The sequence below is a fragment of the Narcine bancroftii genome, chromosome 1, assembly GCF_036971445.1.
Source record: "Narcine bancroftii isolate sNarBan1 chromosome 1, sNarBan1.hap1, whole genome shotgun sequence".
NCBI lineage: Eukaryota > Metazoa > Chordata > Chondrichthyes > Torpediniformes > Narcinidae > Narcine > Narcine bancroftii.
Window position 1 is genome coordinate 131,289,768 of NC_091469.1, and position 13,771 is coordinate 131,303,538.

The window sequence follows — 13,771 nt, forward strand, 5'->3', positions numbered from 1 at the left end:
GCAGCCAGGTAATGCCTCCAGTGGTGCACACCTTCCATTATGGTCTGGGCCTCCTTTTCGACGGCTGAGTGCTGGAGTTTGGGGCCCTGGAAAGTTCAGGAAAAAAATGCCACGGGCCTGCTCACCTGGATGAGCGTAGCAGCCAGGGCAAAGTCTGACACATCACTCTCCATCTGGAAGGGAATGGATTCATTTACAATATGCGCTGCCGGCTTGGTGTTTGTGGTGGTCCACGGTACTGCAGGCATGTCTGGACATATCCTCATTGGGCTGGCCCACCTTCTGTACCTGTAGCCCCTCCTCATAAGTTTCCCAATAAATGCCAAGAGCCCTAGTCTCCTCCCTCATACCTGCCTTGGAGGTGAGCCAGCAGCACGTCTGGGTCTTCTGATCAATAAAGCCTTTGACACGTGCTTCATGACTGCAAGTGGTCATTGATCGCATCACAGTGATGTTGCCCTTGATGTGTGTGAATGCTGCGTGAGGTTCTGCCGACAGGGGAAAGGTGGTTGATTTCACCAGGTGGTGGGCTTTGTCCATGTAATTCAGCATCCACTGGGTGTAATACAAAAAGGAGCCCAAGCAACTTTTCATGGCCTTGAGGGTATGAGGCAATGGGAACTTCAACAGGGGATGCATGCAGTCAGAGTCGGGCCCAATGACGTCATTCTCCAACCTGCAACTGAGGATGGCCAGCTGTGAAGTGCTGAACACGCAATTCTTTTGGTTGTATGTTAAGTTGAGACTTTTGGTCGTCTAGAGAAATTTCTGTAGGTTAGTGTCATAATTCTGCTGGTCATGGCTGAAATTTCTGTAGGTTAGTGTCATAATTCTGCTGGTCATGGCTGCAGATGGTCACATTGTCCAGATAGAGAAATGTAGCCTTTAGCCCGTAGTCATCCACTATCTAGTCCATCTCCCTCTGGTGACCCCAATGAGACGCAAAGGAAGTGGTAGAAGTGGCCGTCCACCTCGAAGGCAGTGTACAGGCTGTTCTCTGGGTGGATCAGGAGTTGGTGGTAGATCGACTTGAGGTCAGTGGTTGAGAAGACCTGGACGTGGTTAATCTCATTCACTAAGTCGGTGATGTGGGGGAGTGGGTAGGCATCCAACTGGGTAAAATGGTTTATGGTCTGGCTGTAGTCAATGACTCTCCACTCTTAACGACCACCACCTGTGCCTTCTAGGGGCTGGTCCTGGGTTCTATGATCCCTTCTGCCAAAAGCCATTTGACTTCTGCTTTTATGTAGGCTTTGACCCGGGGCTGTATCGCCTACTCTTGGTAGTGACAGGCTTGCAGTCGAGGTTGAGGTTCTCAAACAGGGGCAGCAGTGGGATCCAGAGGGTGGACAGACCACAGGTCAATGTTAGGAGGGGGGATCGGGTGGTTTAAAAATTGGTAGTTGCGGACTGTGAGGATGGGGTGTATGGCCTGTCAAACTGCATTTGGAGGCTCTTGAGCTGACACTGGAAATCCAGTCCCAGTATGACTGGTGCGCAGACCTGTGGAATGATGAGGAGCTTAAGGTTCTTGTACTCTGCGCCCCACACAGTCAATGTCATGGTGCAGCTGCCATGAATCTTAGCTGAGTGGGATTTGGAGGCCAGCGTGATTTTACACTTTGCCATGATGGAGTAGCACTGCACTATGCTTGGGTGAATGATGCTCTCCATGCTCCCTGTATCAAATAGGCAGTTCATGACACGACCATTTACCTTGATGTACATCATGGCCCAAGCGTGTGGATGTGGGCTGTCCTGATCCAGGTTAATCGAGGCCAATGTCTGGTTGTTGTTTGAATCACTGGTGTAGTGCTGGTTCAGAGGCATCCGCCAAGATGGCTGCCCCCATGCCGCACACACGGTGTTGTTCCTCACCGCCGGAAGTGGTGCCTTCCTGGTTTTCCGCCCCTTGGTCCCGCTGAGCCGTTTTCTGCTCCCCAAAGTGACACCAGAGGCAAAGCCAGAAGTGGCACAGTCCAAGATAGCGGCCTACATACCTTCCCGTAGTGTTCCTTCTTCCCGCAGGTGGCGCATGTAGCATTTCGGGCCAGGCAGTTCTTTCGGGGATGTTTTGTGTGGCCGCAGAAGTAGCACTTCAGGTACTTGATGGTGGCGCCCATGCTCCCCATGTGGCGGCCTCATTTCCTGAGGAGAAGACCTCTACGTTCAGCTGTGCTGTCTCGAGCGCTTTAGCCAGGTCGACTACTTCTTGTAGGTTTCGATCACCTTTTTCCAAGAGTCTCTGTCTGATGTGATCAGACTTGAATCCACCCACACATGCATCGCATATCAGTTTCTCTAAGTGGACAGCAGCAGAGACATCTCTGCAGCCACAGGCTCGCCCCAGCTCCCACTGGACCTGCACGTATTTATCCACTGACTCACCAATCACTTGTCTATGACTGCCCAGAAGGTACTTGGCATAGATAATGTTCGTTGGGGTCTGATACAGTTTCTGCAGGAGCTCTATTGTGGCCAAGTAAATAGTACAGTCCCTTATCATCTGAAAAACACGGTGACCAACCTGAGCGAAGAGTAGGTCTCATTTGTCTTCCTCACTCTGCATCTCATTGCATCTCATGAAACTGTTGAGGCAGTGCAGCCATTGATCGAATTTGACTGAGGCCTCCAGATCTTTAGGGTAGGTGTCCAGTTTATCTGCCCATATTGCCTTGTCCATGGCCCAAAATTAAGGTGATTAAATTGTAGCGCTATTGATCAACCACATTAGACTGTGAGTCTTGATTAATAAGCTTTAATCACCTTAAGACATCATCACATCTCACATGTTGCTGGCCCAGTTCCAAGGCTGGTACTGGAGGAGGAGTTTGGGTGTAACAGCTTTTATTGGGATTTCTGGAAGGAGTCACAGGTGCAGGGGTTGGGCCAGCTCATACATACATACATACATACATTCATAGCTATACAGTGGTTCGACCACAGGTGCAAAATGGATAATGTATTTAAAAGGATTGTCCTGTTTATCCATGCCAATAAGAAACATTTATTTTATTATGTCAGTATTTTAGCCATCTTCAAAAATATTATCACAGACCCATGTAGCTATTTTCACTTCTAACCTCAGCTCATTTTCCATTCATTATTCTAAGGCATTCCAAGTTGATTTTTGTTTGTTCAGATCATGTTCCCTTTCTATTTGGGCTCTAAACCTTCATCATCAGCTCTCTCCTCTCAATGAATACAAAGGCACAAAAGGAGAAGCAGGAGAAGACGACCTGGCTCCTTCAACCTGTTCTGCCATTCATTGGCTAATCAGTCCCAGGCTTGAACTCCTCTTCTGTGCCCATTCCACATTGCTCTCAGTCTGCTGGACTTTCTTAAATGAATGACCTTTCCATTAAATACCACCATTGACACAGCCTTTAAAACTTTCCGGGACAGAGAATTCCAAAGCTTCACCACCCTCTGTGTAAGAATATTCCAAAATGTTTCAATTTTAATTGACACATCTCCAAGTAGCTCATCCACTATCCAATCCATCTCTCTGGTGATCCCAATGAATTAATTCCAAGAGTCTCTGTCTGATGTGACCAGATTTGAATCCACCCACACATGCATCGCATATCAGTTTCTCTAAGTGGACAGCAGCAGGAGACCTCTCAACCAACTAATCAACAGCCCATTGCTGGTTTTTTTTTTGCAGCTGTGTGCCTGCAAAGTCTTTGAAAAATGCAACATGGAAAGAGATTTTTGTCCCCTTATGCCAGTACTTCTCATCAAAAGAGCTATTGTTTCTATTCAAGTACTTTTTGGAAATTACTAATTAATTGGCTTCCTGTAGTGGCCAGCGCACGAAGACATGGAATGACCCACAAAATGGACGATGAATGTAGTGACCATGCTGACTTTGGGGTGACATTGGCCTTCATCCCATGTGACCTCCCGCATGGCGGAAAGATGGGGATCTCTGGCGATAACACCACCAAACCCGGGCTGGCATTCTGAAGGCGCGGGGCCCTGGCGCTGACGTCAGGGCCCATATAAGTGTGACGACTAGAGCAATAAAACAGTCTTGATTCTAAGGCTTTGGTGTGTGTGTCCTTCTTCTCCATTCCAGTATAGCGTGAACACTACATTGGTGACCAGTTGGACCCGAAGACGATGGATCAGCAGAGCCAGTGATCGTCCACACGGTCTCATTCAGGCTCCCAAAGTTTCGGGTGTCGCAGCCACAAATGTGGTTCAAGCAGGCTGGGGCTCGGTTTCAGCTTCGACACATCACCGCTGATGACACCCGCTACTTGTGTTCATCTAATTGGATGATATCCTCATTGCTAGCCACAGCCACAAAGACCACACCGCCCACCCGGCTGAGTGAGCTTGGGCTGATGATTAACCCTGCAAAATGCTAATTCGGCCTGGACAATATTGACATTTATGGGCACAGGATAAACAGACATGGGGCTACACCCCTCCCTGAGATGGTTGAGGCAGTTCAGGACTTCGCCAAGCCATGCAATGTAAAAGGGCTACAGGAACTCACCAGTATGACAAACTTTTATGGCAGTGGCACGCATCATGGGGGGGAATTCTGGGTGAGTTCCTGGCCTCTGATAAATGGCCGGAAGACCCCACAGCCACCCTCAAGAACTTGCAGTGAAAACTGGGGTCCCTGGTCCTGCAGCAACCCCCACCATATGGCCAGCCCAAACACAACGTCTCCAGGGACTTGAATACATATTTGAGAGAAGGGGCACACACTGGCCGCCCCATAACAACTCTGTGAGGAGCCCTACAGAGTCATCAAGGACATTGACTTTTATCGTTGACTGCCTGAAACCAGCATATCTGGACTGTATATCTGGACTCCTCCCACATGACGCAGGGGCAGACTGCCCAAGGCAATGGACAATTGCCCAATCACCAGTTCTGAGGGGGCGGGTTGTGTAGCAGTCCGCGCATAGAGATGCGGACCGGCTCACAAAATGGCTTGACGTCAGCGCCTGGGGCCCATATAAGTGTGACGGCCAGAGCAATAAACCAGTCTCAATTCCAAGGCTTTGGTGTGCATTTTTGTTCTCCACGCTCATGTAGTGCAGTCGTTACATTCCATCATATCAATAAATTTGCTGATGACACCTGTGTTGTTGGTCAAATAACAGGTAATGACGAATCAGAATATCGGAAAGAGATTGATAACCTGGTTAGGTGGTGCCCAAACAACAGTCTCACCTTCAGTGTCACCAAGACCAAGAAGCTGATTGTGGACTTTAGCGAGGAGAGGCTGAAGGACCACGCACCTGTCTTCATTGGGAGAACAGCAGTGGAGAGGCTTCAAGTTCCTGGGAGACCACACATCGGAGGACCTATGCTGGAGCATGCAGACAGAGGCAATCTTGAAGAAGGCACACCAATGCCTCTACTTTCTAATAAGTCTGAAGAGATTTTACATGTGATTGAATACTCTTTAAACTTCTACAGGTATACTGTGGAAAGTACTGTTTGCTTGATAACTTGTTTTAGAAACTTGAATGCCCAGAAACACGGAAGGCTACAGAAAGTGGAAAAGCTGGGCATGTTGGTCATGGGAACTGACCTCCTGTACATGAGGATTCTTCATCCCCCTGCTCACAATTTCTTCTTGCTGCTACCTTCAGGCAAAAGGTACAGAAGCCTGAAGTCCAGCGCCTCCCGGTTCAAGTACAGTTTTTGTCCATTAGTTATCAGGCTCTTGAACCTTCCCATACTACCCACCCCAAACCTCAAACTACCCTGGGGCCACCAAAAGATCTGTCTGCACTAGTGGCCCGGTCAGTGTAGCGGTTAGCGCAAAACCTTTACTGCACCAGCGATCGGGACCAGGGTTTGAATCCCTTGCTGTCTGTAAGGAGTTTGCATGGGTTTTCCCCGGAGGCTTTGGCTTCCTCCTGTTGTTTGAAACATTCCAGGCGTGTAGGTTAATTGGGTATAAATTGGGCAGCATGGACTCGGGGGCCGAAATGGTCTGTTACCGTGCTGTATGTCTAAATGTAAACTTTAAAAAAATTTAATTAAACATCACTTTTTACTGCACTAACAACTGTTGTGAATGTTTATTTATCCATCCTTTTATATTTTTTAATCTAATTTTCTGCCTCATTGCCAATTGTAGTAATTTAATTTATACTTTTGTTGTATCTCGCCCTTGTGTAGCTGCAATAAGTAAGAATTTTGGTATCTTTGTACGTAGTACTTATGTACTCATACTTATCCTCTATGTGGTTTAATTATGAGGGCAGCTCTGAGTAGAAACAATTGCCCTATTTTCTCCATCAAATTTTCATTAAAAAATGTTGCATAGCATCTCCAGAGACTAGTCACACAACCCTTTCATCTAGCCGTCTACAGACATGATGCACGAGTCCCTATCAATTTGCTGATGGGATCCCAACACCTGCAGAAACACCACAAACAGAGAGGGAGTCAGTCCCTTTGCAAGAGGAGAGAATGGGAGAGAAATAGGGCAAAGGAAAGTGTAAGACTGGGAAAATGAGATACATCGGTAGAAAGATAATGTGGAAACTAAATGATAATTCTAAAAGCTCCTCTCCGCTGCTCCACTCTGAATACATCGGTAGAAAGATAATGTGGAAACTAAATGATAATTCTAAAAGCTCCTCTCCGCTGCTCCACTCTGAATTGTTAAAGCTGCTTTATAATGGACCAAGAAGATGAAATGAAAACTCTGTTCTTAAGGTAGAAATAGTAAACTCCGCTGTTCATTTTTGTTTTTAACTGCACCCAGGTTCAAACTGAATGAAAAACCGATCATTAAATGTGATGAATTTTACGCAGCTGCCAAGGACCCCATTCCCACTGGAGGCACCTCCTGGCTTGATCCAATAAATAGACCGAGCGATAAGATTCTGATGACTGCATCACAAGTGCACTGTCAGCTGAAGGAGAGAGCAAGGAAGAGGTGGGCCTTATGGCAGATCATGCTCAGGGGAACTCAGAAAAATATTTTATCTGTAGTTTTATTTACATGATGTTAACAAAGGAATACATTTTGTATTTGGTCTTAACATGATATGACATGATCTTAAGATGTCCCAAAATGATTCAAGGCCAGAATCCACTCATTACTGGTTCAGAGCATTCAGGCTAAAGTGGATGACAGAGATAAGAAGCAAGGTGTGCTAGTCAAAAATAGATGACCTTCCCCTTACTCTTGGGGCCCTGTTTCAGATAAATTAAAAATACTCAGTACACTCCATATTTTAATATTACAATAAAAGATTACACTTCATCAATTGGCAGTCAGCTTATGGATACCACTCTTGCTAGCTCACCAGATCCAAGCAAACTGAGGTTTTCCATTTTTTAAAATTCATCTCTGCCTGTGTATTCAATAAATAAAGGCACCAGCCCTTTACTGCCCTGACTCTCTGGTTGGCTTCTGGGTACAGGTGGCCTGCGTTGAGCATCTGTTCACTGCTAGACTTTCCCTGTTAGGATCCCCTCATGAGACGTGCAAGTTAGAGACTTGTGCATTGCAGCAATTTCCCGTAATGAGATTTACGGGGCTCTGCTGGTGATTCAAACCACCGTGACAAGGAGGCAAATAATGTTCATTGCTCCATTACCAACGTACCTTATTAGGCTTTTGAGAAATGCAGAGATCGCAGTGAAATTCAGTGTGATTTTTTTTCTCCTGAAGTTTAATGGAAATGATGGTGATGCTTCAGTGGATAGTAGATTGACAGATACTGCTGGTTAAAAACATAATGCTGGTCAAACAGGGTACTTTACATAATAAACATAAAGATACATAACCAACGATTCAGGCTTGAACCCATCATCAAAGTATTAGTAAAATGGTGGGGGGGGGAGTGGCACTGGAGCGGAGGGGGGGCTCTGTGAATGGAGAGGGAAGGAGGTGGAGAGATGGAAGAAAGAAGACAGAGGGATAGGGAAGAGAGGGGAACGGGGAATGGAGTAGCAGAAACCGGAGAAGTTGATGTTAATGCCATCCACTTGGTGAGTGCTTAGTCGGAATATTAGGTGGTGCTCCTCCAATTTATGGTTGGCCATTGTTGTAACTGTCCCCAAAATGTTTGGGTGGCACGCGTAGCTGAAGAATCTAACTCCCACTTTGAGTTTACTCAGAGAATTAATGACAGACACAGTTTCACCAAACCACGCCTGAACTCTCTTTACTTCTTTTTCCTACAAAAATGGAATGAGCTATTGATAGAAATTTACACAAACTTAGCTTCAAGTCACAAGATAGTCTCATGAGCCATTCGGTTGAATGATGGCTTCAGTGGTAACACCCATTCCTGGTGACTGTGGGTCACTCTGATTAGGGCATCCTAGTAGCCATGAACAGATATGTCAATGCAGGTGTGGGGACAGAATTGAAATGGTTGGCCACTGGGAGATCTCTCTCATTATTGCAGGTATTTCTTTCCCTATATCAGAAACATATGGAGGTAAGAACTTTTAAAGAGGAAATAACCTCAACATGTCATCTTTCAAGAGATATGTTAGTTTGGTCTTTCCTTTTCTGCTGAATTGAAATGTCCTTCCAAAGCTATACCCACATTTGCAAGTACCTACTGCCAGTCCAGTAGTTGATGGAACACTCCACTCTGGTGCTGATAACTCTCTGTCACATGACTTGTTAGCCCTTCTGTATGAATTCTAGTGAAAAGCCACACTGCATGTAATCCTCAAAACCCGCAGCAAAAGGAAGTTGCTTTGTGTCTGTAGAAGATCCTTTACTAAAGAACCCATGTTAGACAGATATGTTGGTAGTGGTGGGACCAATGGGCTATATTTTCTTCCTCATCACTGATGCCAACAAACCTCATTACATGAAACAACTGCAAAGCAAGTGGCCGACAGACATAAATTGCTGTTTGTAGATAGGAGAGTGGAGGCAGAATCTGATGGGCATTGATAGGAATGTGGGGACATACGAGCAGAAATCCATCTATTGGTTCTGTTTGAAAGAATGACTTCATTTGTAACCTTCTGTTTAATGTTAGGATTTTAGATCTGACTGAAATTTTACCTCAGAAGACCGAAAGACCTATTAGGATTATTGCTCCTGAGTTCAGAAGCATCCTGAAGCAACTGGGATTTCACATGGGAGATGAAGAGTTTGAAAAGTTGTGGAGAAGGTAGGAATGGAAAAATCATAGAATTCCCACCCCCCCCCCCCCCACCTCGAAGTTCAGAATAGAAATTATTGTTGTGGATATCAGGAAACAAATGCTGACATCATTATTTAACATGCCTTTACTGCTATAATAAAATAGTTTAACCCGATTGAAATACGGATTCACATTCCAATTCACATAGTGAACAATCTGATGGCAGGTCAGTAGACATTTATTCACTGTTGATGATTTAGCTAAATTCAAGCACATTGGGTCATGGCTCTGAACACAGCTTTGCTGTCAAATGTGCCAACAATGTCCAGAGCTCAAAGAGATATTCTAGTTTTGATTCATTGCTTTTGATTCTCAGATCTTTTTTTTGTTAACTAGAAAGAAGCAGAGGGGTCAACAGGTCTAATTTTACATGGCCAGATTGGAGGGTTTCCTCAAAACCTGTACTTCCCACAAATTGTGCGAAAAATCCCGAAGAGTGACCCCTATAGTATAATGACTTGTATTTCTAGTAATTAAAGTTTAGGGGACCATGAAGTGAGGTACAGCAGTGAGAGGCACCTGCTTGACCAGCAATTCTGCTCTCCAGGGAGGCCACAAAGTATGAAAGAGAAAGGACCAGAAATGATGTGTTCTGGACCCTCGTCAGCTATGGGGAAACTCCATCCATCCAATCCCAATAACAATGTTTAATAGATATACATTTTAAAAAATGAGAATTTTCTTTTGTCAATGAAGGATAATCCAGGTCCAGTCTTGCAGATAGCAGGTTTGGTGTGTTGGTATTGCCCCTAACCCTTTACCCAAATTGATGAAAGTGTCTGAAAAGAGGGAATCTCTTGCAACCTTGAGAGACTTGCCTGTCAATCAAAGCTTTTCTTTTTTAAAAATTAAATTTAGACATCTTCTCTTTGGCTTGGCTTCGCGGACGAAGATTTATGGAGGGGGTAAAAAGTCCACGTCAGCTGCAGGCTCGTTTGTGGCTGACCAGTCCGATGCGGGACAGGCAGACACGATTGCAGCGGTTGCAAGGGAAAATTGGTTGGTTGGGGTTGGGTGTTGGGTTTTTCCTCCTTTGCCTTTTGTCAGTGAGGTGGGCTCTGCGGTCTTCTTCAAAGGAGGCTGCTGCCCGCCAAACTGTGAGGCGCCAAGATGCACGGTTTGAGGCGTTATCAGCCCACTGGCGGTGGTCAATGTGGCAGGCACCAAGAGATTTCTTTAGGCAGTCCTTGTACCTTTTCTTTGGTGCACCTCTGTCACGGTGGCCAGTGGAGAGCTCGCCATATAATACGATCTTGGGAAGGCGATGGTCCTCCATTCTGGAGACGTGACCCATCCAGCGCAGCTGGATCTTCAGCAGCGTGGACTCGATGCTGTCGACCTCTGCCATCTCGAGTACCTCGACGTTAGGGGTGTGAGCGCTCCAATGGATGTTGAGGATGGAGCGGAGACAACGCTGGTGGAAGCGTTCTAGGAGCCGTAGGTGGTGCCGGTAGAGGACCCATGATTCGGAGCCGAACAGGAGTGTGGGTATGACAACGGCTCTGTGTACGCTTATCTTTGTGAGGTTTTTCAGTTGGTTGTTTTTCCAGACTCTTTTGTGTAGTCTTCCAAAGGCGCTATTTGCCTTGGCGAGTCTGTTGTCTATCTCATTGTCGATCCTTGCATCTGATGAAATGGTGCAGCCGAGATAGGTAAACTGGTTGACCGTTTTGAGTTTTGTGTGCCCGATGGAGATGTGGGGGGGCTGGTAGTCATGGTGGGGAGCTGGCTGATGGAGGACCTCAGTTTTCTTCAGGCTGACTTCCAGGCCAAACATTTTGGCAGTTTCCGCAAAGCAGGACGTCAAGCGCTGAAGAGCTGGCTCTGAATGGGCAACTAAAGCGGCATCATCTGCAAAGAGTAGTTCACGGACAAGTTTCTCTTGTGTCTTGGTGTGAGCTTGCAGGCGCCTCAGATTGAAGAGACTGCCATCCGTGCGGTACCGGATGTAAACAGCATCCGGTATGTTAGACATACAACATGACAATAGGCCCTTCCAGCCCATGAGCCTGTGCCCCCCAGACACACCAATTAAACTACAACCCCTATACCTTTTGAAGGGTGGGAGGAAACCGGAAACCCATAGGGAGCATGAACAAACTCCTTACAGACAGCGTTGGATTCGAACCTGGATGGCTGGTGCTGTAATAGTGTTGAGCTAACTGTAAGTATCAGCATGTTCTTGTACTGGATAGGTGAGGTGGAGGGAGTTGGGACTCTCCTCTACAGGTTCTCCTGAAAACGCCAATGCAAGACCAAAACCCAGTGTGTCTTTCTTCGTTACATTTCTAGCTCTCCCATCACATTCCTGATATGTTACTGTATGGGTCACATTTGACTTTGTTTAGATTATTGTGACTTGAACAGATTACTTCCAAAATAAAGAAATAAAAACTGCTGGATGATCTTAGCATTAGTGGAGGAAAATATTATTGACATCTTGGGTTGAGATTTGTCCATCAGTTTGCCAGTTTGTTCTATATACCAGTTCTCTTATCCCAAAACTTTGCTGTCCTCAGCACAAATACGACACATAGATTTTGCATAACTAGCAATCTAGAAAATATTAAACTGTTGTCACCATGCCAACATCGCTCCCTGGTGTGTTACATTGGTATATATCATGACTGACCACTAAAAGTATTAGTTAATCTGGAGCAGGAGAGAGCGCTGCTCAGGGAGCTGAAGAAGGAATTCATCCATCGTTATTGAATGAAGATCTACTGGGACCAATGCCTGAAGAGGGCGCACAAAATCAGTGAACCGGTGCGGACTTGAAAGGCCGACATGGCCTGTTCCGCTCCGTAAATGGTTATATGGTTAACAAAACAAAAAGAGGTCTATGGTAAAAAATATAAAGCATCTTAAAACTGACAAGAATTCACAATATGACAATGTTCTATCCAACAATATCTTTACGGCAAGTAAAAGTGATTGTTTTCTCTCTCCCCTTCTGTTACGAGTTCAATGAACCCCATATACCAGCAGCAATAGAAATACACCAAAGCAATAGTTCCTTAAACAAAATTAGTTTAATTCTCTGAACAACAAGATCGAGACTTAACATCAACTCTGTTATTTACACAATCCCTCCCCCCCCCAACCTAATCTAAGCATAAGTGTGTATAATGTGTTTTCAAGAAAGTCCTTTCTACTAGCCAATCTTCCACTGTCCACGTTTTCAAGGCTACAGTTTCCAGTAATTTTCAATCCTGTGCACAGAATCAAACAGTCATTACATTCAAGCAAACGTCAGTGCTTTACTTAGAATTACCAGGCAGAAAAGTTGTGGAGGGTTACAGAGAGATGGTTGTTGCTTGTTGGACACCCCAAACAAGAGTGTCTTCCAGAAGAAACTTGTCTTCTTTCCAGGGTTCTTCTCACAGAGTTCTTCTCCTCTTCGCCACACCGGGAAGACTAGCCGTCTCTCTTGATTTCCACAGAGAGTACACTCAGGCTACCATATTAGAACTCTACCCAGTCTTGACTCCTATTCTGTCCAGCCTTTCTCAGATTGCCTCCTTCTGACTCCTTCTCTCTTGTTCCCTGCCCCTCCCCTCCTGATGTTCCAGGCACTGTTAATTTTTTTTGATCGTTTGCAAATGTGGCAATTTCCAGGCTTTTCAAAAAAACACATGGCCCCAGCTCTCTGCAAATGTTTCCCTTTCTGGTGTGTTGCTAAAGGCCAGAACCTTCTTTTTGCCCTCGGACTTTGCAAGGCTGTGTCTGTGAAAAGCATGCAACCTAACAACTGACCCAATTCTAATCCCTTTTATAAGCATATATTTGTGTCACACTTCTCACTTCAAGTTCCAAACAATTATTTTCTATTTTTCCTTAGTGCTGATTGATTCATTCTCCTTTTAAGAATAATTGTCAGTGTCCAACAACAGTCGGCCGGCATTGATGGATTCCAGTTACCCTGATACTGCTTTTCCATGGTCGCAATGTCCTGGCGAAACTTTTTGACATGCTTGTTGCTGACTGCACCAAGATCAGCAGGGATGAAGTCCAAGTGCGAATTCAGAAAATGAATTTTCAATGACATGTTGAACTTCTTGGTTTTGCCTGCTTGAAGTAAACTTAAAATATGATGGAAATTACAAAAACAGGTTCTATCTAAAATATGGTTAGTGATGGGAAAATTTTAAGGCATTTTTCGTTAACAGCAGTTCAAAATCCATAAAATACACTTAAAAGTGTTCAGGAAGCCAAATTTTCATTGTCCAGTGCTTACGTGACTTGTTCTCTCATCGCTGTACTCTGTCCTTTCTTATAGATATGACACCGATGGCCTTGGTGTTATTAAAGGAGATGTTTTAATGAGGAAACTTGGAAATGAATCCAGAAATGGGACTACACACAATAATGAAGTCTCTGCTCGAAGGTCATATGATCAAATGAGTTTGGAGGACTCAAGATGTAAGTGTTTGGTTCATCCACTAAATATAGAGTCACAAAGCCATAGAAAGATCAGCCTGGAAGTGGGATGTTCATCCCACTGAATGACAATGACTCTTTGTTATAGCCCTAAAGCTGTAGCTCAATCCGCAAGAGAAGAAAGACACACACACACACACACACACACACACACACACACACACACA

At 45.2% G+C, this 13,771-nt stretch overlaps 1 protein-coding gene across 1 annotated transcript in view; it reads left to right on the top strand.

Moving 5' to 3' along the window:
- LOC138744298 (EF-hand calcium-binding domain-containing protein 6) overlaps positions 1–13,771 on the top strand; it is a 93,482-nt gene that overhangs the window by 19,795 nt on the left and 59,916 nt on the right. Inside the window, exons 5-7 of the mRNA XM_069900238.1 lie at positions 6,749–6,922; positions 8,997–9,131; positions 13,444–13,586. Coding sequence (XP_069756339.1) covers positions 6,749–6,922; positions 8,997–9,131; positions 13,444–13,586 — 452 coding nt within the window. The remainder of the gene's footprint in view (positions 1–6,748; positions 6,923–8,996; positions 9,132–13,443; positions 13,587–13,771) is intronic.